This window comes from Diospyros lotus, chromosome 10 (assembly GCF_014633365.1).
Source record: "Diospyros lotus cultivar Yz01 chromosome 10, ASM1463336v1, whole genome shotgun sequence".
Taxonomy (NCBI): Eukaryota; Viridiplantae; Streptophyta; class Magnoliopsida; order Ericales; family Ebenaceae; genus Diospyros; species Diospyros lotus.
The window spans coordinates 24,041,537-24,066,700 of NC_068347.1; the positions used below are offsets into that span (position 1 = coordinate 24,041,537).

At 36.1% G+C, this 25,164-nt stretch overlaps 2 protein-coding genes across 3 annotated transcripts; one reads left to right on the forward strand and one right to left on the reverse strand.

Annotated features, from left to right (window-relative positions):
- Window positions 1-137: 137 nt before the first annotated feature.
- LOC127811648 (uncharacterized) lies at window positions 138-12,996 on the reverse strand. Of its 2 annotated transcripts, XM_052351681.1 has the most exons (6): window positions 12,653-12,996; window positions 12,526-12,540; window positions 10,818-10,974; window positions 1,852-1,902; window positions 1,648-1,740; window positions 138-595 (listed from the first exon to the last, which is right to left on the reverse strand). In XM_052351681.1, the coding sequence occupies exons 1-6, from the start codon at window positions 12,796-12,798 to the stop codon at window positions 527-529; spliced, it is 531 nt and encodes a 176-aa protein (XP_052207641.1). In that variant the 5' UTR covers window positions 12,799-12,996; the 3' UTR covers window positions 138-526. The 2 variants fall into 2 exon arrangements, with proteins under 2 accessions (XP_052207641.1, XP_052207642.1); XM_052351682.1 differs by lacking the exon at window positions 12,526-12,540.
- Window positions 12,997-23,352: 10,356 nt separating this feature from the next.
- LOC127810925 (ethylene-responsive transcription factor 3-like) lies at window positions 23,353-24,608 on the forward strand. Its single transcript, XM_052350537.1, has one exon. The coding sequence runs from the start codon at window positions 23,543-23,545 to the stop codon at window positions 24,149-24,151; it is 609 nt and encodes a 202-aa protein (XP_052206497.1). The 5' UTR covers window positions 23,353-23,542; the 3' UTR covers window positions 24,152-24,608.
- Window positions 24,609-25,164: the final 556 nt, after the last annotated feature.

Sequence of the window (25,164 nt, forward strand, 5' to 3'; positions counted from 1 at the left end):
TTTTTTTTTTTTTTGGTGGTAATTTACCCTTAAAACTAATTCTCCAAATACAGAAACACCTTCGCAAACTTCTAACCTACCAAGTTGCAAAAGTTTAGGAGAGAGCATGGAGAGACAAAGCGAATAAAGGCCAATACTTAACAAGGAGCAGAATGATTATCATTCTCTAATATATATATTCTGCAGTACAGCACAGTCAATCTAACACAACCACAAACAAAAGAGTATCAAATTATCCACAAATACACAGAGAGACAAAAGAGCTGCTGCTGTCATATCATAGTTAAAATTTCATTTCATGCCAAGACAGGAGGAGAAGTTCTTGGAAACAAGCACCGAAGCTAGGATTAAGAACAACTAAACAAAGCTTTTCAATAATTAGAATCCCAAATCAGGGTGGGTATTCTGTACTTTAATCTTTGAGCCTTCTTACTTCGTAGATATGATGTTGTCTCCACACTTACGAAGCTCGAATGCCTCTTCAATGTTTGGTAATATTGGCAATCAGTTAATGTACAACATTCACCTAGTTGCTGGAGCTGCTGCTTCTCATTAGGTATGCTACAATACAACCTAACAAAGCACCTGCAACAACCTGCAATGATTTCAAGAATCCACTCTCAAGTTAACATCGGGGGTTTCTCGATTAGCCCATAGCCATAAGTATTAATTTGTACGTAAGCGGGGCTATAAATATTATCAAGTATTTGATGGACAATGGAACAAATGCAGATAATCAACCGCTTGTCTTAAAGATCTAATATGAAGTTTTCAGAACCTGTGGTTATAGAATTTTGAGAAACTTCCTCTTTCTAATGTGGAAGTGGCTCCCCAGAAAGATTATACATCAGCTACTTAGGCAGACAAAGTTAATACCAGGACTTTAGGGGAGGTGTCAGAAAGTCCTGAAAAGCAAACCAAGCTGCTTGAGGTCGCCCCAATAAAAACCTCACTCAAAACTCATCAGATATGAGAAACGAGTTGGGGCCAAACACACAAACAAAACTTGTCCATCAAATTTCTGCTTTCTTTTTTAAGGGTCATGAGCTCCAAATGGGTTATGGCTAATTTGTAACTCTAGATGATTCAATGGGTTATTCAAAATGGTTTCTTCTGAAATGTCATGTTGCTTCTCAATTTGCTGGCTATGTACTTTGTATGTCAGATTATTTTGTATTTATATGACCATAAAAGTTATAAAGGTCGTGATTGACTAATTAATGGAAGTGAGAAAACAAATCTTTGGACAAAAGACATCTCAATAAAAGTTTGAATATATATTTGTTTGCCTTGATTTAAGCAGACTTGAACCACCCAAGCGAGAACAGTTGAACCTTTTTTGTTTTGTTCTGAATTGAGAGCAAACACAACTTTCAAAATTTCTATTGACCTCAAGCAAAGCTTGACCAGAACGCCTAAGGATGTCTAGTGGAAAATCATACTTTATATTGTTGCATAAGAATATATTCTCATTGGAATAGCAGCTGATGGAGGTAATTGGGTAATTGGCACTAAGGCATCCTTACTTGAACATGATCACCAAGATTAGATGGACTTCATTGAGCGTGATGAGGAGCTATAGCAATGAATCGCAAATAATTCCAGGGAAATAAAATGCAAACAACATTTAGCAGTCATGTACAATACCTGGAGTGGAGTATGACCAAGTGAATCTCGTAAAGGTTTAACACTAGAGACAGGATGTTCGGGAGGCAGCTCACACACAATTTGATTCAGTAACTGCAATAAGCATAATTTACACTAGTATTTTCAAGAAATGAATGACAGGGAGAAATGAGCTGCATAATATTGGACTGAAAAGTCTACTATTATGAACATTGATGGTAGTACCTCGGCTTGCCGACCAGCATGAAGCCTAACACCAGTTGCATCATACATTACCTGTAAGAAAACCAAAATCAGTAGTCCAGGAAGTCGAATTCCATCTACTGCACATTTTGCTGACACAAACAAACTAAAAGCATGCAGAACACAATTAAATCTCCAAATGCTGCCATTCATCACTTCTATCAGCTAATGAAAATGAGAGATATTGCATTAACATATGTCCTCATAGGAATGGGCACTCCGAAGTTATTTTAGATTACTGCCATTGAACTAATGAACTAATTTGTCGGTTTTTAAATGTAAATTCTAATTATCTATAAAAAAGCTAGGATCAACCTGCACTGGCCCTAAGAATATCAATAAGGCTTTTTTATTTCAAGTGGTAATGCCAACAAACCAATTATAGCCAATGAGATCTAGACTTCTAGGGGGGTGTTTGGCTTACCCCTTTTTTTTAGTAGTTTTTAAGCTATTTAGCTTTTAAGTTATGTAAAGCTTAAAAATTGAGTAACGTTTAAGCTGATAATGTATTTGGATAAATGTGTTTTTAAGCTATTGTCAGATCCGGCAATTATCAATTCCGAAAAGAGAGAGATCACTTGTGAAACAAGAGAATTCTCGTAGAAGTGGGGGGGAAAGAGAATGAGAGAACAGAGAGATAGAGAGAATTGAGAGGGAAATGGAAGGGAGAATCATAGAGTTTCATTCAATCTCTAGATGCCTCCAATAAAAGGGTTGGCCTCAATTTATAGCCTTCTTGCACATGTACATAGGTTCCCGCCCAATATTCGTAACCGCCTATGTACTACATGCCTCAACTCTACTCGCGTACAACCAGGGGCGGATCCAGCAATTTGGGGAGGGGTGGGCTGGGGCTACGTTGAAATGAATTTAAGCTAGATTTTTACATTAGAATTTTAATTTTTTTGTGGGCTACCCTGGGCTTCAGCCCAGGGCAGCTCACATTTGTATCCGCCCCTGCATACAACACCTACTGCACTAACTGAATTCTGTTTTGTTACAATATTTCTACTTCTATTATCTCCCTAGTGAGTACATGACAATACCCTCCCCTTGAGACATTTCTTGTCCTCAAGAAATGGTTAGGAGGTTGGTTGCTCTAGGAAACTAATTAAGCAGGTCCGGGAGATACTCCCAAGTGTTGTGGTCCTAGTGCTTGTTGGACCACCTCACTAGTACTTGTATGATCCGAGCTCCTTGTTGATAGATCACTCGTTTATCCACAATGGCAGCTGGTTTTGGGGAAGGGCTAACGTCCATGGCTCCCTGTGGTAAGTGAGAACTGACCGGCTATGCCCCTATAATTTTCTTCAACAATGAGACATGAAACATCAGATGGATCTGGGTTCCCTCTGGTAACTATAGTCTATAGGCCATATTACCCACCTTAGCCACAATAGGGAAAGGGCCAAAATACCTAGGCCTCAACTTGGAGATTGGGCCAAGCATAGTTATTAAAGGCGCGCCTAGGCGCAAGGCGCCTTAAGGCGCCAGTTTGGCGCCTCGCCTGGGCTGAGGCGAGGCGATTTCTGCAAGGCGCGCGCCTTGCAAGGTGAGGCGCGCCTGCATCCTGCCTGCATCATTTCTTTCTCTCCTCTCCAGCATCCCCTCTTCTCAGTTTCAGCATGTATACATCACTACTTATTTACATTTCTTTAGTTTAAGTAAATGTCCACATTTTCTTTTATTTATATTTTACCTTCCATTTACTTTAATACATAAATGTAAATAAGAAAGTACCCCCCATTTGGATTCAATAAAAATATCTAAAAAATCAAAATCCATAACAATAAGAAAATAGAATTTTGATTTTAGTACAAATTGATTTAGCGATTTTACCACCCCCAAAATACATACCTACTATTTTTTGAAAAATTCATTAAAAATCATTTTAACAACAATGAATATTAACTATCAAAATACCGGGAGTTAGTTTTTCAAAATGAAAACATTTTCTTATATGTCTTCTTATAATGCCCTAATCTTCCAGACTTAGAAAAAATGCGCTAATCTTCCAAACTTAGAAAAATAGCATTTTTCAAAATGAAAGCATTTTCTTGATTGTGGACTTGTAGTGTTTATTGATTGTGGAGAATACTAAAGCTATTCCAAAATGTCCTCCATCAATAAAACAAGAGATTGGAGAGTACATGCAAAAGAAGAAAAATAACAAGGAATCAAGGATGAGCAAAATATGGCACCGTAAGATGATGATTTTCAATTTGGTGAAGGGTATGATGATGATGATGATTAAAACTTCTTTATTGATTGTGGACTTGTAGTGTTTATATGTTTGTTTAGAACTTTGCACGATGGTTGGTACTTGTTTGAGTTTGAGACTTTAAGTTTGAACTTTGATGATGTTTCTAGTTTAGAAATTGTATGATGAATGAATTAACTTTGATGTTGTTAGTTTAGAATTTGAAGATAATGAAACATTAATGATATGCATGTGTTATTATTGATAATTTGATAGTTTTTTATGATTTTACAAGATTTTTAGTTTTTTTTTCTAAAAGGTGCGCCTCGCTTCGCAAAGGCGCGCCTCGCCTCGTGCGCCTCGCGCCTCAGGCTCCAGGACCCTTTGCGCCTCGCACCTTTTAGAACTATGGGGCCAAGGGATAAAGACTTAAGATGGGGCCCTTTTAGCTTCAAATAGACTTCCTCTCCCACACTGAATTCTCTCTCACTCCTTCCCTTGTTAGCTAATTGCTTCATTCAATTTTGAGCCATGGCCAGATCCTTTTTAAGCTGTTGGAAGATCTGTTGCCTCTTTTGCAAATGTTCATCCACGACTACCACACTTGTGGGACCTGGTAGGGCTAGCAGTAGGGGTTGTTTGTAGCCGAAGAGGGCTTCAAACGGTGGCATCTTAATGGTATTGTGGTGGCTAGAGTTATACCACCATTGTGCCACAGATATTCACTTGTGCCAACTTTTTGGGTGTGCAAAACACAGGCATCTTAGGTAAGTCTCCAAGCATTGATTGACTCGCTCTGTTTGTCCATAAGTTTGGGAATGGTAGGCAAAGGATAGGTTAAGCTTAGCCCCTAAGGATGTCCTAGCCATTTCTTGTGCAGTGTAAGGATGTCCACCACTACCAATATGCAATCCTTCCCTTTAAATTTTGGTAGCCCCTCAATAAAATCCATTGATATACTCTCCCATGCCTGCCCCAGAATTGGTAAAAGTTGTAAGAGCCTTGGATAAGCCGCAATTTCATGCTTGCATCTTTACACACATCACACGCTAAAACAAACTTCATCACCTCCTCTTTGAGCTTAGGCCAGCAAAATAATTGCTTTACCTTATGATAGGTATTATGTACCCCAGAGTGACCTCCAATTGCGGATTCGTTAGGGCGTGTAATATCTTCTTCTTCAATTATGTGCAGTTCCCAACAACCAGCCTACCTTTAAACCTTATCACCCCATTTGCCAGTATATATCCTTCCTTATTTGCTAGGTCAATTATTAATTGTTCTGAGAGGGCCTTGGCCTGCTCATCTCCCTCATAACTTTTGGCCACTTCTTGACACCAGTCCGGAACTAAAGCTGAGATTGAGGCAGTTGTTCCCTCTTCATGGCATCAGGAGAGCATCTGATGTGATGTTCTCCTTTCCCCTCTTATACTAAATGACATAGTCCAAGCCCATCAATTTAGTCATTCTTTTTCTTTGCAAATGAGTGTGAAGTTTCTGTTGTAGTCGAAACTTCAAACTTTCAAGATCAGTCTTAATGATGAATCTACTACCCTGCAGGTAGTGCCTCCACTTGTCTACCGCAAAGATGACTACCAATAACTCTTTTTCATATATGATGAGGCCCATATGCCTTGGGGCTAAGGCCTGACTTATAAAGTCTAAGGGCCTGCCTTCTTGCATGAGGATAGCCCCTATACCCATCCCACTTGTATCAATCTCTACCACAAACATCTTACTAAAATCCAGTATGCCCAATACTGGGGCTTCACTCATTGCTTTCTCCAATAATTCAAGAATTGCCTCAACCTTTTATCCCACATAAAGTTGTCTTTCTTTAGCAAATCTATGAGTGGTTTGCTAATTCCCCCATACCCCTTCACAAACCTCCTATAGTAGCCAAGTCAACCCCCAGAAAACCCATCAAGGCCTTGATGGTTGTAGGCCTCAGCCAATTGGTCATGGCTGCTACCTTCTTTGGATCCATACTCACCCCTAGGCCAAATATAATGTATCCCAAATATTCCACTTGGCCTTGAGCGAAGGCACACTTTGACCTCTTAATATACGACCAGTTGAGTTTGAGAATCTCAAATGCAGTCCTTAAATGTTTTAGATGGAGGTCAAATGTCAGGTTATTTATCAAAATATCATCAAAGAACACAAAGATAAAATCTCTGAGGTAGGGTTCAAAAATCTGATTCATTAGTGATTGGAAGATAGCTAGTGCATTTGTTAGGCCAAGGCATGACAAGGAATTCATAGTGGTCATGGTGGGTTCGAAATGCTTTTAGGTATGTCAAGGGGGTTCTTCTGAATTTGGTAATAATCGAATCTTAGGTCAAGCTTAGAAAAAATAGTAGCATGTTTTAACTCATCTAGCAAGTCTTCAATGAGTGGGATGGGAAATTTGTTCTTGATGGTTATTTCATTTAGCTGGCGGTAATCAATGCAAAACTGCCAAGAACCATCCTTTTTCTTTACCAACAGCACTGGGGATGCAAAAGGGCTATGGATGGGCCTTATGAGTGATTTGTGGAGCATCTCCTTAACCAATTTTTCTATTTCTGTCTTTTGGTTAGGAGGGTATCGATAGGCATGGATGTAAACAGAGATTGTGTTGGGTTTAAGATTGATTGTGTGGTCAATAGATCTAGTTAGGGGTAAGGAATGAGGCTCTACAAAAAGATTCTCAAATTCATCTAGTAGCATATTAAGTAGGTCAGAGTGGTATACCTCGGTGTCATCTTGTAGGGGACTGCTAATGGTCAACATAAACTCCCCCTCTGTTTCCAGCTCCTCCTCTCTTCCTTCAGTGGCTTGTATAGTGAACAACTGAGCCACTTGATTCATCTTGTGTTTAATTATTTTGCAGCCTCCTTCTCGTAATCATCTTACAAATTCCCAACTCCTTGCTCCTTGTCAGTGTCATCTTCCTTCCCTCTTTCTCGAATGTCACCTCCATTTTGTTAAAGTCCAAGCAAATTGGGTTGACATGTTTCATCTAATTAACCCCTAACACCACATCATCCCCCCCCCCCCCCCCCAACCCACCCAAAAAAACAGAGCCTCAAATCAGCTTCAAACCCTTCCCCTTGCATCTCCCAACATAACTCGGTACATGCAGATCGACTCATGACTTTATTTCCATTGGCCACTGTCACTGTCAATGGTTGAGTAGGGATTAAGGGGCATTTCAATCTTCTAGTCGTTCCCTCATCCAAAAAACTATGGGTGCTCCCACTGTCAATGAGGATCATAAGTCTATTCTCCTCCACCTTCCCCTCTACTTTGACTATCTTCTTGTTAGTTAATCCCTTCAAAGCATGTAGGGATATCTCCCCATTATCCTCCTCTTCCTCTTCTTGGGGTTGAGATGCTTCTCGTTCCTCAGTTATATCTCCTTCTTCCCCCTCCAACAACAAGAGTTGTTTCCTACATTGGTGGTCGGGGAAATATTTATCCCCGCACCTGAAATAGAGGTTAGCCTGCCTCCTCCGTTTCATAGTTTTCCCATTGTGGTTTGTGGGGGCAGGTAATGCCAAATTCTTCATTCCAGGGTATCCCCTTCCCAACTCTTTAGTGTAGCTCTTACCTTGCAGTAGATTCCCTGGGGGCACTCATTTAGTCATCACCCTCTGCTTCTTCATCAGTGCTTCCACCATTAATTCATGGAGCCTGACATTATCAATAGCATGCTTGAGAGTAAGTACAAGGCTGAAGCACCTTCACTATTGGCCTCAACTCTTCGTTCAAGCCACTTATGAAGCTTGAAATGAAGTAGGCCTTCGTCCAATAAAGATTGTGATTGAGCATTAGGGCCTTCAGCTCTTCAAACCTTAATTGGCACTCCATCACTGACCCCATCTGCCTAATTTTGTTGAACTCCTCCACCACATCTGATAAGCCCTAGTCTCTGAACCTCTCATAAAATTCTTCTGCGAAATCTTCCCATCTGCAATCCCCCTGAACCTTGGACCACCCTTGGTACCAAGCATCCCCTGTGTCATTAAGGTATGTTGCTGCTAAGTCACCTTCTATCTCTTTGCTACCCCATACCACTCAAAAAATTCGCTCACTCCTTCTGATCCACCAAAGTGGACTCACTCCATCAAATAGTAGGATCTCCAAGGGTGGCATGGGTAAACCATGTTAGTTTTGTCCCACCAGCGCCTCTAGTTGCCGTTCCCAACCATTCTCACCCAGCTCTCTATGATCTTCCCCACCTACAGAGGTCCTGGTTGTCCTCTGGTTCATTCCTCTCCCTAAGAGGGAATTTAGGCAAGAGACTCACCTGATTTTGCCTTGCAAACATCATCATGTACTGAAGCTCCTCTCGATTTTGAGTCACTACTACTTCCAACTTCTTGTTGACAGCCATGATGGCTTCATGGTTTCAATTGGATCCCAATTCCAATTGATCCACTTGCACTTGCAGATCACTTATTGTGGATACGCATTGTTGCACCTAAGTCTCCAAGTTCTTCATCCTCGTTCCTTCAGCCATCGTCGTCTCCTTCAATCACGCGGCCAAGGGTCGACTGTGATACCAAAATTGTCCAATCCGGGAGGATTTGGCAATTGTCAATTCTGATCTCTTCTGAAAGGAGAGAGATTACTTGTGAAATGAGAGAATTCTTGTGAAAGTGAGGGGGGAAAGAGAATAAGAGAATTGAGAGGGAAATGGAATGGAGAATTAGAGAGTTTTCATTCAATCTCTAGATGCCTCCAATAGAAGGGTTGGCCTCAATTTATAGCTTTCCCACACATGTACATAGGTTCATGCCCAATATTCATAAACCGCCTATGTACTATGCATCTCAACCTCTGTTCTAAAATGCGCTAGACGTTAGTCGAGCGCCAGGCTGGGGCCTAGCACCTAGACGGACTAAGGAAAACTATTGTTTTTTTTTTTTTTTTTTTAACTTTGTGATGTAACTTGATGTTATTTTCAGTTAAATTAAAATTAAAAGTGGCATGAAAATGTGTGTATATATATATGTTACATATATATATTAGATATATATCTAACATATAAATACAAATAGAAAAATATATATATCTAATATATTTAACATATAAATAGAAAAGAAAATATATATATCTAACATATAAATAAAAAAATTAAATAACATAATAAAGTTTATATATTAATAAACCCGAACATAATTAGTTCACTAGCTTAAAGGATTGCTAGTTGATTGTTAAATATATATATATATATATGTATAAAGTTATTAAATAAACCCTAACATCACCCAACGACGAGAGAGAGAGGGGTTGGAAGCAGAGATCAGCGACATCAGCGAGGATGCAGTAGCTTGACTGTGTAGAGGCGGTGAGGAGGTCGCGATGGAGCTGGAGGTAGCGAGGAGGTACCGGCAACGACCTTGGGCTGAGACGAGTATGAGAGGGCAAGACGGATGAGAGGAGTAAGAGAGGCTTCGGAATCAACAAATGGTAAGATTTAAACCCAAAAATTAGGCATCCCAAGCAGCTAGACACCTCCTGGGCGCCGTTGTCGCTTGATTAATTGGGTCAGCGTCTAGAGGGGTTGACTAGACCATATTCGCTGCGGCCAGGGGCCGCCTAGTGCCTCACTGGCGCCTAGGCCGATTTTTAGAACACTGGCCTCAGCTCTACCCACGTACAACACCTATTGCACTAACTAAATTATGTTTTATTACAATATTTCTACTTTTACTATCTCCCCCGTGAGTACATGACAACTATCAGTTAATAGTTATGTGTTTGGTTAGAAAAAATTGATAAACTATCAGAATTTGACAAAAAGACGAAAATAGATATGTTGTAGAATAATGTAAATAAAATTCATAAAAATACTAATTTTTAATAAATATGTTAAATATATTAATTCAATATACATTAAAATATATGTGTTAAATATATATGTGTATATACATTAAATCTATATATATATATATATAGTGAACGGAGAAGGTGCCGGGGGCGACGACGACGGGCTAGAGGCAATGCATTGGGGCAACGAATGACAGCGACGGAGATGGGGTCTGGCAGTGGCAACGACAGAGAAGGCAAAGAGATGAAGAAGGGTAAAGGTTGAAAATATGTGTTTTCTTTAGGGGTAAATCTATAATTTCATTGGTCAACGCAAAAAACTCCTAGGAGCTTATTTGGAAAAGCTAGGGCAGGGGGAAGATTTTTTCAAATGCTATTGAATTAGCTTAAAAGCTAGGTAGCGTTTAAGCTATTAAATATTGCCAAACGCATCAAAAAATAAGCTACGTAGCTTATAAGCAGTCAAACCGGTAAGCTAAACACCCCCTAAGTCAAGTGAGGTTCTAAAAGAATTGTTATGAATGTTTGTCTCATTGTTTGAAGATTAAAATCACAAATTTCAAATTTAAAAAATTGCACATCATCAAATCTAGTCAGAATCAATTATAAATATTATCTCTTGAGAGGTCCACCAGTAGAACGATAGTACTCTTCAAATCAACGTATTAATTCACTAGAAGGATTTCATAAAAATAAGGAATTAATTATCCAGTCACTGGAATTTTCATAATTTGCCATGCTGGAAAAATAATTATTCAGTTTTACAATTATGGATGAAGGCGGCCATTTAAGCATTTCATAGAATTCCAAAGGATTAGCAAGAGAGTGCACTGTTAGTTTGTTCCATGTATCTAAACCATATAGCATAATGCCTAAGCGTGCATGGCCATACAAAGAACGAACAAGACCTGGTTAAAAGAGTACATACAACGCATGCCAAAGCAACGGCAATGGCAAATGCTGGTCCTCCACTTCCTTCTTGTAAACCAATAGCTGTTGCAAGAGCAGTTACAGTTGCTGAATGTGAAGATGGCATACCACCTGAGCTTACCATCCTTCTAGAATCCCATCTCTTATCTTTCAACCTGCATCTATGCCCACATATTACAATACACCAACAGGTATTCACAGCTTCCAGAAAGTGATACTTTTCCAAAATAAGAGAACGTGTATTCATAAAATTGAATATACCATATCATCTAATCATTCAAACATGACAGAAGAATAAAATTAAAAAAAGGTACTTTTGACCACTTTCAAACACTGGATACTAAACTTTAGATTGATATTCTCAATTTCCCATGTTTCTTCTATTCCATCCTAATACGAGGGTTTGGCATAAATGCACTTCAATAGGATCCATCCGAACATCCCTACCCATACTTAGGATTTATGGATAGTGATCATCTTCATCTTGCCCCTTCCAAATGGATTTTTTTTTCTTTTCAGAAAGTCTTTCTTCCAATGGAATTGTTGTAAATCTTCATTCTACCAATTCATTATCCAACCATATAGAATCTACAGGTGTACAAAAATGTCTTTCTTTCCATTGCAAAACGTTAGACCTATATTTTATCTTACCCAATATCGATATTAGACCAGCACAATGATCTTATAATTCGATTCTCTCACCAGAATTGAAATATCATTTCATATGGCTAATCATACCAAAGGTTACAGAACACTAATGACTTGTAACAGGTAAAACAAGTCAATGGCAACAACAAATGCTTCAATTTGGATCACTTTGGAAGCTTGAACTCTACTTGCTTGTCATTCACAGACAAAAGAAACAAACTAGCAACATGAGAAGGAGGAGCATCAGGATTTAATTTCTATCTATTCATGAATCAAGTAATGGGAACACCTAAACACTGTAAAATTTCACTGCTGCCTTAAGAACATATTTTCCACAAACCACAATAGCATTGTATGAAGAGAACGTTCCGAATAACAATTTATGCAGATGGATACAACAAATTGCAGCTGCTTAAACAATAATAGCAACATACCAAAACATAATCCCATTAGGTGTGGAAGTCATCGCTTCTCGTTAGAGAAAAATCTCTAAATTAGTTAAGTCAAAATTCATGCCATGGGCCATGTAATCTATGTTACTCAACATGAGAGAAAGTAGGTACTGAGTTCCAACTATGGGGGATATACACATAAACCGTTGCCATTTATTTCTTGTCAGTTTTTTAAGCATGCTTTCCACGAAACATATCACGTTGCTTTTTCCTACTGGTCAGCTTTCCTTCAAAGCACATGCTCCTAGGTATATCTGTTTCCAAGGTCAAATGTATATAAAAAAATTGGCACGAGCTAGAAGGACACATAGATATATTAGTAATTGAACATAGATATATTGACAATTCAACTGGTAGCTGATATGCAAAAAAGGACTCCTCAAGAGCAGAACACCAAGCTCTGAACCAGCAGCATTACAAATTAATTGTCCCAACAGTCAAGTCAACTCAAATGTACAACAATTAACCCCTTTAATATCGATACCATCTATGTGCCACACACACACACACACTCTTAGCGTGACCTCAAAAACACATAGGGTTCTGGTTAAAAGCCTAGTCTTCCTCGTGAAAAGATATCGGTCTAATCCAACATTTGCAATTCACCTTTCGCAAGCCTTGCTGCAATCATATAAAAAAAATCAAGTCGAAAAAACGAAAGGCATAATTTGGCACCAAACCTAATATCAAATTAGGGCAAAAGAAATAGAGGAAAACCGAATAAGATGGCTACCAGGTGGTGAAGGGCTTGAGAAACTGAGCGAGAGCGCAGGCAAGGAAGGCGGAGAGGAGAGGGAGGTTCCAGGGCACAACAGACGTCTCCGATGAATACGATCGCAGGGTAGACGTCGCATCAGCGGCCGTGATTACCTCGTCCATTGAAGATAGCCGATGAAGAAATTGAGAGCGAAAGAGAGAGATGCAGAATTTATCAACAGCTGAAGAACACTTGGTTTGGCTTTGGCCGGTGAGATTTGCAGATTCTTTCCGTTAACTTGACGGCAATTGGCTCGCCGTCGTCGTCGTGAAGAGAGATAAAAGAGAAGGGGAGAGGGGGGCCAGAGCTTGATAATAAACGGTGCGTTGAAGTTATAAACTAGAGTATATAATGAAATTCAGAAAATAATTATATGACTGTATATAATATCCTAAAATTGTTTTTAAACATATTCAATATAAGTGAACGAATATAAATATATTTCACAAATTATCTATAATACAAAATTAAGCAATTCTTTTTAAAAGTATTTGTGTCTTTTTATTCATATTATTCACCTAATAACACTTTTAATAAATATTATCATGATACAAGATATATGTTTGAATCACAAAATAACTTATTTAATTATTATATTATATAAATTTAAATATATAAAGAGTAAATTTAGAACTTCAAATACCAAATTGATATTTGCTTAATAATAAAGTATATATTTCTTGTCACGTGATAGTAGACATATATAATTGTTTTTAATTTTCATATTCTATTATATTATAAAGGTTCAAATTTTCACAATTTTAAACTTTTTGTCACTCAAATACACTTATTTATTTACGAATTAATTCCTTCTTATTTTATAACTAATTAACATGGATCAATTTATGAAGTTTAGGATATATTTGTGGAAAAAATAAGTGAAATAGTGTATTTGTTAGTTAAAAGGTGCAAGTAGATAAAATAATAATTTAAGGGCTAAATTAATAAAAAAATATATATATATAGGTGTCAAATTGAACTTTAATCCTTCATTACATAAGTAAATGCCATATTTGATTTTTTTAGAAATCAATCCGGTTTTGATTTTTAAAAAAAATAAATAAATTTCACACATTACTCCTAAAATTTGACGAAATTATATTAATCACTCTTATATTTTTAAAAATAACACCTACATCCCCTGTAGTTAACTTATCATTTAAATTGACCATTTTGCCCATTTCTAAAATCAACTTGTTTCTTTTTTACATTTATTTATTCCCTACAATGTGCATTTACCCATAGTCTATTCTATTTCAGTTGCATTGTGAACTCACCACCTATCACACTTGAGTTAATAATTTAAGATTATTAGCTTGTCAACTCATTGTTTATTGTCCATGATTATTGTGATTGATGGCAATTTAATTTTTTTTTTGTCGATGATTGAGATAGTAGTTTAGGAATTCTTATTGATACTAAATTTCTCTTTTCTTTCTTTGTATTGTCGTTGATTTCTCTCGCTTTATGTTTTTTTTTCTATTTATAATTGATGGCTTTTCTTATTATTATTTTTTTACCTCATATTTATCTTTATATGGGTTATCTATAAAATCTAATATTCTCAAGGTTATTTGATTGGATTTTCTATATAATCCGTCATTATTAGTAATGGACTATTTGATTGGATTATCCAAAAAATATACTATCACCGTTATCTCGGGATTATCACCCCTTGCGTGGACTTCCATCGTTCGTGTTCTTTATTTTAGCAGAAAAAGTAAATCACAGTCGGACTTTTGGTTCTTGTCTAGTCTGAATATTGAACTCGTGACCTATTAATGTTAATCTCAGCATATTACTTACCTGTTACTTGACTTATGCCGCGTGGACTATTATCACTATTTTTTTAAATTTCCTTTTGGATTTGCATAATTGGAGAGATTTTGTGAGTTTAGTTTGGGAATTTAAATAAAAATATAAACAATTAATTATTAGAGCTTAATATTATAGAATTTAAAAAATCAATAGAGATACATGTTATTTTTAAAAACACACAGATAATCAATGCAATTTCATCAAACTTCAAGAAGAATATATGAAATTTATCCTTTTTTAAAATGTTATTTATCTATTTTATTATATAAGTAAATCCTATTTTATTTTTTGAAACTCTATCAATAAAATAAAATTTTCATTATACTATTTAAATATTTTATTTTAAAAACCAAAAGCTTATTATGTGAATCTTATTTGAACTTATATTTTTCATATCCAAAATAAAATCAGTTTAAAATCAATTATACTGTCACACCCGAACTCATCCATACATAAATGTTATTTAAAAAACTAAATTTCAAACAATAATTATACTTGCAACACTCTTACTAATTATATAAATAAATATTAAATTTGTTTTTAGGAAACTCTATCAAGTTTTTTTTAAATATTATTTATATATTTTACTTAGAAAAAAAGAACCAAAAAATTGATTTTCTAATTTGAACATATGAGCTCTAAATTACAATAAAATAAAAGTATCCTTAATGTTATGACAAAGCTCAATTTCATTTAAAATTTATCTAAAATAAATAATGCAACTACCAAACATCACTTCTTAAGGTAAATTTATTAATTGTTAAAAGATTAAATATTATATATCTATGTATATATTAAGCCTGATTTGATGTATTTTGTCGATGTAATTTTTTTTTTTTATATAACAGGACATCCCACGTGATGCATATAATGATTCCGTTTACTTAATTACAGTAAAAACTTAAATTAATAATTTATAATAAATATAATATTAAATATTAACTTTTTACATTTTAGATACTAAATGTTATATTTTTTAATTAATAAGAGCTCATAATATGTATTAAGCTAAAAACAAAATAATGGCTTAGCTGTAAAAATATATTTTAATTTTTTATTTTAAATTTAGAATCAACCATATTCCAACATTTTACGTGTTAAAAGCAAAAGAGCATTTATTTATAAAAAGTTTAAACAATATATTTCTTAATATATTTTTAGATTTTGAATTAAAGATTAAATTTAGCCTAAGGAAGGATTCAAGTTACAAGCATTGCCTTTTGCCCTTTAACCCTTATTATTTTGAAGGGTGAGCACACAGTACTGTACATCGAACTAATCAAATTGAATTAATCGAACAAATTTAGTACTTCGGTTCGGTTTTTTATTAGTAGTGGTTGGATTCGGTTATTTTTCTCAAGATTTTTAATTATTCAATTCAATTTAGTTATTAGTTTCAATTTGATTATTTTTCTCAATAATTTCAATTATTTAGTTATATTTTTTTAATATTATTAATTAAAAAACTGAACTCAACTAAGAATCCAACCCTCTCTTATTAAGTTAGGTTCAATTCGATTTTTTGATAAAAATTTCAATTCGATTTTCGATTCGATTATAATTACTCAAAATTTGATTAACGTAGATGACTTGATCGATTTGATTCGATGATATGCTTTGATTTAGTTCAATTCAGTTAGAAATTTTTATCAGTTGAAGCACACTCTTACCTGTTTCAACCCTCAGCCTTTCCAAACCTAATTAATTCTTCATCACGAACGAAGAACAGCGCCATTGCCGCCGTGAGTGGCCATTCCGCTTTGACAAGGAGTAATGAGTTTCAAAGCTATTTGTTCTCCACAAGATTATTCATTTTACCCCCTCAATTTTCTTACGCTATTCAATGTATTTTCTTTTGACTCGTGAACAAAGCTAAGCTATGCCATGCCACAGATCAAAGTAATTTGGAGATTGTTAGTTGTATTATGATTGGCAGGGTCCGTTAAATGGATTTGGAGTTCTAGGTCATATTTTTTATTTGGGGATCCTTTAAAATATAATATTTTTTTATTTTTAATTTTTTATAACAGACTGACTGACTTTTAAAAATATTTTGGGATCTCTCTTTTTGGGGGCCCTAAGCATAGGTCTTAGTGGCCTTGCCCTTCAGATAGCCCGGATGATTGGTTGTTATTTCATTGAATAAAACTATTTGTATAATACCTCATTTCGACACAAAGTTGTCACTTAATTTAAATGAGTTTAAAATATCAAAAAATTAACTTGATAGTAAAAATAAGTCGCCGAATTGATCGCAGGGAGCACCCTATAACCTTGATATCTAAGGAAAATGATATGATATTGACAATAGGATTTATGATATTAAAATAAATCGAAATCGAGACTGTTTTTCGGTACAACTAATTTCAACATGGAAAATCGAATGATCATAAAGGAGATAATACTCGAGATTTTTAGATTCGGATACTTGAGGAAATATGATATTTCAAGAGATTGTGGAAGTTTGGAGACAAAAATTCAGTTTTTGAGCCAGGGACAAAATCGTAATTATTGAGGTTCAGGTAATAGTATAATTTACCTAAAAATCAGGAGTATTAGCGTAATTAATCCTTTCTCTAAGGACTAAAATACAATTAAAAATTGGCCTAGGACCAAGTTAAAAAGGGTCTATGTGCAATTATTCCAAAAGTTCGGACTAAAGTGTAATTCTTTAAACTTTTTTTCCTAGGGGCATATGGGAGATTAAGGATAAAGCCTCATGATGATTCTTTTTTTTTTAATAAGATTTGATTTGGATTTGGAATTATCAGATAATATCTTAGAAAATTTGGAATTAGTAGAGAATATTTGAAATGATTTGAATATTTTGGAAGATTTGAAATGATTGTGGTTTACTTTGTGGCCAAGTTTCCATAGCTTATAAATAGAGTGTTCATGGCCAAAGATTTTCTCATTTAAAGTTGTGATAAATTTGTGCTAGACGAGAGTGCTTCGGGTTTAGTTAAGGGTTTTTAAAGCATACGCAGGCATCACAAGCGCAAAGCACTTGGGCAACGCGTGAGGGTGTGTAAGGAGGTGGTTTGGTCAAAAGACTTTAGGATTTGCATGAAGATCAAGGTTTGATATAAGATTTGAGGTCTTCTGAGTTTCATTCAAGGTGAGTATTCGCCCCAAAACTTGTTTTATTGTGAGTAGTTTACTACCAAACTTAATTTGTTTCTACAAATGATTTGACCTGTGATAGGTTGTTTGCATATGGATGGTTCATCCAAAGTGGCTACTTACATGTGCATTGAATTTCGTACTTTAAAATTATGTGTATGGAAATGTTGAGTTTATATGATGCATGTTTTGTGCTGTGCCATTAACATGTTTACGTGTGGTCTATGTGGGATATGGGTTGTCAACCTGTGTGTGGCACTTGAGTGATAGCACTCGAGATGCGTGCCAAAAATTAATGCTATGTGACCCACTTGAGATAGGACTGAGACAGATTTCACCCTATAATACTCAAGTGGAGGGGGCTGAGAGTGAACACCACCCCGGTTGTTGGCTTAAGTGGCAGAGGGCTGAGAGTGGACACCACCCTAGGTGCCTTTGAGAAATAACATTATTGCCTAGGTGGACATTGATTCCGGAGATAGTGTTGATCAATTTGTGGCCAGGGTTGTGTTAAAATTTAGAATACTTTTGAGTGAGAGCATAATACCTAACATGATATAGGGGTGATACTCGGATTCATGAATTGAGGTTATCCTTCTTAAGCAGGATTATGTTATGCCAATGTGTCGATGAGGTTATGTTGGCTTTAGAGAGATTGCATTTTCCTTGATTATGGTTAAGTGCTATGTGGGATTCTCTTGGGTTAGGACATGTCGAGATATGTCGGTTTTATTCATGGTCTACATATATTCATAAAAATGTTTTTGAACTCTCACTTATATAATTTAATATCTAATTTGGACTATGTTCTTGGAATATTCAAATGTTTCGAGTGAAAGTAACGGCGCTAGAGAAAAATGGATTATCGAGATGTAGTTGTCATTTACGTTGGTGATCTTTAACGTATATTTTGTGTATGTTGAGGTGTTTAGTAGCTGTTATTGAGAGATGAGTCTTTATGTATTTGTTTGGAAGATGTCATATCAAATGATGGTTTGAATTCTATATTATAAATAAAAGAATTATGATTTTGTATTATCGAGGTTTCGATTCTGCTTCCGCTGATGTGATGATATTACTAGTCTTAACTTATTCTTTTAAGTTAATATATTGAGATGGTAGATCGAGATTGTATGGATTTGATTTATGTTGAATGATTGTTAAAAAAAAAAAAGATATCCCCTAAATTTCGAGTTAACGCACGTTTTGGGAAAAAGTGGAGCGTTACAATTTGTATAAATAAGGTTTTTACATATGGGTTTAAAAGGGTTTAAATGATCATTTTGTCCTTTCATTTTCTCTCTTTATGACCTTTTTACCCATTTCTCCTTTAACACTGCCTTTTTCTCTTTGTCACCTTGACTTCGTCGCCCACTGCATCTTTTCCTGGCCAACCGTCGCCACCTCGCCTATCGTTGCGAGACGTAAGGTGGCAAGGGGGAGGATGTCACCTACGAGAAGCAAGGCGAAGACGAGGTAACGAGGTGGAAGATGCCATCGCCTGGCCAACCGTTGCCGTCTTCTCGTTATCTCATCGCAACCAGTACATCATTTCTTTCTTCTTTCTCATTCTCCTCCAAAGACTGCATCTTGTTGCTACCTTGCATCTGGTTGCTACATCCTCGTCAACTGCCGTTGAGAGGAAGGTTGCAACGGTGACGTGGTGCGATGCCATTATTGTAGGGAATGAGAGATAAATGAGATGAGATAATATAGCCAATTTATCACGATAAGTCTTTCAATTTATTGTGAGAACATCCACGTGTAAACACCTTTATAAAACCCCTCCTTACGAATAGCATGACTCTATGTCATGATGCTAGCTTAAGAATTGGTGAGGCCCTAGGCGATAATTAATTTAATGGCCTTTTAAAAAATAATAAAAAATATTTTTCTTATTTTTTGAAATGTAAAATCACTAATTAAAATTTTGTATTTTAGTTTAAAAAGTAAATATTTTACAATTGACAATATGAACAAGAGAAAAATATATAAAAACGTAAAAATTGAATAAGTAAAAAATGTGAAGAGTTTACGGATAGATCTATAAGTTAAAAATTCACTGATTTAATTTAATTTTTTTTCTTTTAATGCCTAGATAGGTGCAGGTTACTCGATCAAAATTTTCGTAGTCTAAAAAATTACTTTATTAAATTGTAATTATAAAATAATATTAGGTCTAGTTTTTTTTTTCGTTGCATTATTAGTTTACACTATATTATTTATTATCTAATATTAAAAAATGATCCATAAACTTAAGAAGTTGGGGGCCTCATTATTTAAATGACATCTCACTATATATTGTCTAATATTAAAAAATAATATATAGATTTGAAAACTTAAGAAATCTCTTCATTTAAATGAAATAACAAATAAATGGTATATAAATTAAAAAAATATTATAAAATAAAATTAGTAATTTTGGGACCATCCTCCTTGTGCCTTTGCGAGGCCTGAATATAAAGGAGGGGACCTTCTTGTTATTAGTGCCATGTTAACGTTATTATCACTCAAAATTGAAAAATAAAAATATATTAAGATGTTTTATATTTATAAATTAAGATGTTTTATATAAGCGTTTAGTATGTAAGATTAGATAATATAACGAGTAATGTTATTTATCCATTTTTAGTTTAATTGACATGTTTTTATTAAAAAATAAGAAGATGTAAATATTAATTTTTTAATAAAAAATATAATTTATTTTTAATTTAAATAAATAACATTACTTTTAGTGAACCGTGTATGCAACACTTTCTCATTGTGACATACACCGACGACGTGTGAAGACTAGTACTTGGCATCCTTTCGCAATATCAATTATAATAATCTTATTAATAATCAAAGCAGGGCGGGCACGCCCGCCCTGCAAATTGCAATTAAACTTCATCCCTTTAGTTTGATGAAAATGTAGTTGTGCCCCCTATGGTTACAGGACATTTCAATTACGCCACCTGTATATACGATTTATGCTGTGCCGTCCAAATAACTAACATAGGAGCTCCACTGCATGGCCAAAGAATGTGACAAATAGATTAACAAAAAGATAGCAAAAAAAAGAAATTACCCCTCCCCACTTTGCAAATTTGCAAAGTGGGCTACTATTGCAGCTCGCTCGTTTCCCTTTCATGGTCGCCGCGTCGCCTCGCCGACATGCCTCGTCGTCTTGCTGATTGTCAGTGTCGGACTTGAGTTTTTGGGGCCCTGATGAGAGACGTGAAAATAGGCCCCAAATTGTATAATAAAATATAAAAAATAAATAAATATTTATATTATAAGAATAATTTTTTTTAAATTATCAATTAAAAATTACCATAAACGAAACGAAACAAAGGATACTACCATAAATGAAATGAAATGAAAAAACAACTAACCGCTAAAAGTTGAAGCAGATCTAGAGTTAGAGCATTTGAGAAGCAAATCTAATCTGATGACCCAATCGGCAATCAAGAGGCAGCTAGCCACCGGCCACAACCCACAAGGGCGAGCGACGGAAGGCGATGGTGAACTAGCGATCGAGCAAAGCAGCGAGAGGCGATGCTTGCTGGGCGAGCGCCCGAATAGCGAGCCACCGACCACGAGAGTGAGGCAAGTCGCTGAGGACGAGCCATCGTCGATCGAGTAGCGAGAGGCGAGAAAGCGAGGGCGATGAGTAGCAAGAAGAGAGAGAGGCAGCGAGCTACCGGCGACGAAGCAGCAGCAAGAGGCGTGAGCGAGGGTGAGGGCGAAGCGCGACGGAGCGAAAGAAGTAAGGCTAGGGCAAGTGAGCAAAAGAGAGAGAGGGATAAGGGTCGCGAGAAGGGGGGCGATGGCGAGGCGCAACAGAGCCAAAGATGTAGGGCTACTAGGGCAGCGAGCGAAAGAGATAGAGGGAGAAGGGTCGCGAGAAGAGGGTGGGCGGGCGGGCGGGCAAAAAAAACATGGGGCCTGGAGCTGTGAAATTTCCATGGGGCTCTAGTTGTGAAATTTGCATGGGCCATATTCAATTTATGGACCCTTAAATTGTGAAATTTCCATGGGCCTCAGGCAGCTGCCTCATGGAAGGTCCGGTCCTGCCGACCGTCAATGCGCAGCGGTGGTCATGAAAGGATGACAAGCGAGCAACAACAATAGCCCATTTTGCAATTTTGCAAAGTAGACGAGGACAATTTCGTCTTTTTATCCCCTTTTGATAAGTTTATCTAGTGACTTTTTCCTAACATAAAATCAAAGTGGACTTAAAAACAAAGCCTATTAATTAAACTTTTTTATTTTTTATTAAATTATTAAAAAAACAAACATAATATACATTAATACATACGTCAGAATTACTTTGATTATAAGGTTTATGTTAACTTTAATATTAAGTAATTTTTAAATTTATATTATTATACATTACGTCATATTTCATTAATAGAATTTGATCAAAAATAAAAAATAATTATTTAAATGTAACAAAAAAATCAAAAAATTTATGGTATGATAACAAAAATATGGATTTATAGTGTAATTTACCCTATTTTTATTATTAAAGTGAATTCTCAACTTTTAAACTGTAATTAACTTAATTTTGTCACTACAAAAAATGTTTTCTTCATTAAAATATTGCTTAAAGAAAGTAAAAATTGAACTATGACTAAGAATTGACACCTAGTGAAAATTTGAAATATTTTAATTTTTTATTTATATGTAATAGTTCTAGTATATAAAAACATATACATACATAAACATACACATAAATAATCATATATATATATATGCGTCGAAAATTTGTTGTTATCCGAATTTGTTCGACGTGGATAAATTGAGAAGGGGTGAAACCCACACACCCACCATATGTAATCTCACATCAAGTAACATAATAGTCTTCATACACACGCATATACATACATACATATACATATTTTTATATACATATTAACTATTTTTTAGGAAATATTTTTAATGCAAATAAATATCAGAATATAAGATAAAAATTAATTTGTTTAATATAAAAAAATTTATATAACACAAATAGAGCCTAAACTAAACCTTGATCTACTTCTTAATAATATCTATATAATAAAACAGGATGGTTTTTGAAAATATATAAGAGAAAGACATTTTAATGACTTTGATCAATTTTTAATAACATTTTAATGACATTTTAAAGACATTATTAAATGGGGGTCTGTGGGGGGCAAAGCATTGCGAGGGATGGCAGGGGGCGATGGAGGTCCGAGATGACCCACGGGCCCCAAATCGGCCGCTGTTGGGGGCTCCAAGGGTCCCTGATGACGATTGGTATCTATTGTTTGATATTTAATTTTTAATTAAATATATTTAAATTTTAGAACACTTACTAATGTGCTTTATTATATAGATTTAATAAAAACAATTATTATAAAATGTTAACAACTCTATAATTGCTTTAATTTATATTTTTTATTCAGTATTTATAATATTTTTTGCAATATTAATGAACATTATTACATTTTAATCTTAATATTAATTACACCGTGTCTTCGGGCACAGGTATACCCTAGTTTGATAACAAAATAGGGCGAGATTTATTTTTTTTTTTTATAAGAGGGCCTGAATTTTGGTTTGTGATCAGGACAGGACACATGGGGAGGAAAATTTTGGTATATATTCAAATTATGAGGGAAAATGTGATATTGGAGCAAGTTAAGAGGGCAAAAGAGAAGTTCTGTAAAAGAAATTAAAGCGAAAAGGAAAGGAGGAAGAAGCAATCGAGTCTAGTCGGTTTGTGGGGGCGAGTAAAGGGTAGAGAAATCGAGGAAGGAAACTCGAGCACAAAGCCAGTCAGCCAGAGAGAGAGAGAGAGAGTGAAAGAGAGAGAGAGATAGAGAGAGAACGAATGCTAGAGGGATAAATCGAGAGAGAGAGAGGAGGGTTATCTTTGCAAGTGTTGAAGAAACTTTCTCCTCTTCAATCTTCATCGCCATGCGGAGGGCTAGAGGCACCGCGGCGGCGAAAGCGGCGCAACCGGCCGCTGCGGCCGGAGAAGCCGCTGGATCTGAACCGAGGAGGTTTCGTGGAGTGAGAAAGAGGCCGTGGGGAAAGTTCGCGGCGGAGATCAGAGATCCATGGAAGAAGACGCGAGTTTGGCTCGGGACGTTCGACTCGGCCGAGGACGCGGCTCGGGCCTACGATGAGGCGGCGCGGTCTCTCCGGGGACCGAAGGCCAGGACGAATTTCCCTCTCTCTCCGTACTCTCATTTCGATCAAAACGCCAACCACCGTTTTGTTGACCGATGGATGTATTCTCCGCAGCACCACCAGATTATTGCCCAGCGACCGACGTCGAGCAGTTTGAGCAGCACCGTGGAGTCTGCCAGCGGTCCCAAGCCGCCTCAGGCTGTGGTGATTCCCAGGCGGAGGCGCCGTACACCGCCGATTTTTCCCTACGAGTGTCACAGCGACTGCGACTCCTCGTCTTCTGTCGTCGATGATCCGATCTCTTCCCGGAAGCCCTTGGCTTTCGATCTGAACCTTCCTCCGCCGTCGGATGAGGCCGATTTCGGTTGCACAGATACAGACCTCCGACTCTGATGATGATCCGTCGGTTTAAACTTCAAAACAGTCTAATTAAAGTCTTTAGTATTTTTGGTCTCTTGTTTTATGCGGAAGAGATTGGGAAGAGAAAAGAAGATGATGGATAAAAGTTGAAGAACGAAATGATCAAATCGTCTTCTTTGATTATGAGTTGATGAGAATTTACCTTTACATATATTGTTAATCATCTTTAGTTTATAGATCATATTAGGGGATTTGGATTGTCTTATTCCGAGACGATGGTCTAGACTCTAGGGTTCCATCAACCATATATAGGCTTTAGACCTTTAAGTCTGTTGTTGTTTAAGTCATATTACTTGTAAAATGGAGGGATCGGTTCAGATCTGTTGTGGAGTTTTCCATAACTCGATCTTTGATGCCTCTAACCCATCATTTCCTGTATAAAGATTTATCTGATTCAATGCTAGTCAAAGAAACTTATAATCTTTTATTATGTTCTCATCTTATTTTCTTGGTCATTGCAATACATTGAGATTTGATACCTACATGCACGATTTGTTTATGTTATGTATATTTCCATATTTCTAATGTGTATCTTGATTTGTTATGGCTGCTAGTGATCTTCTGACGATATTATAGCTGTCAAATTACTACAGTTCTGGGTTTCATTACTATATTGCTTGCTTTTTGCATATTTATACAAGTGTGTCTCATTACTATATTTGCTTGTTTTTTGCGTATACATATGAGTAACATTGTGGTTTTTCTGTGGTACTCATGGTATGAAAAGAAGAGGGAAAAGAAAAGGGTTGGGGAGGGGGGGGAAGGGAAGCAAAGGAAGGTATGTGTAATCATGGAAGTCTCTTGGCACGGGCAAATCATTTTTTCATATGAAACTCTCCTGTATTTGTATTGTTTATATTTAATAAATTGTCATTGCATTTTAACTTTTCCCTTCAAGAACACATTAGATACAATTATTTTCTTACTGCATTGGTTGGATCCAACAAATGAATCAGCTAGTTGATAACCCTATTGCTTTACTTTTA

Bases quoted from the DNA above. Each gene is read 5' to 3' on its own strand.
- LOC127811648 (XM_052351681.1), bottom strand. From the start codon at position 12,798: ATGGACGAGGTAATCACGGCCGCTGATGCGACGTCTACCCTGCGATCG. The intron at 1,741-1,851 runs GTACTACCATCA...TGCTTATTGCAG, and splicing joins ATGCTGGTCGGCAAGCCGAG to TTACTGAATCAAATTGTGTG. The intron at 596-1,647 runs GTATTGTACATG...AAATCATTGCAG, and splicing joins TTGGTCATACTCCACTCCAG to GTTGTTGCAGGTGCTTTGTT.
- LOC127810925 (XM_052350537.1), top strand. From the start codon at position 23,543: ATGCGGAGGGCTAGAGGCACCGCGGCGGCGAAAGCGGCGCAACCGGCC.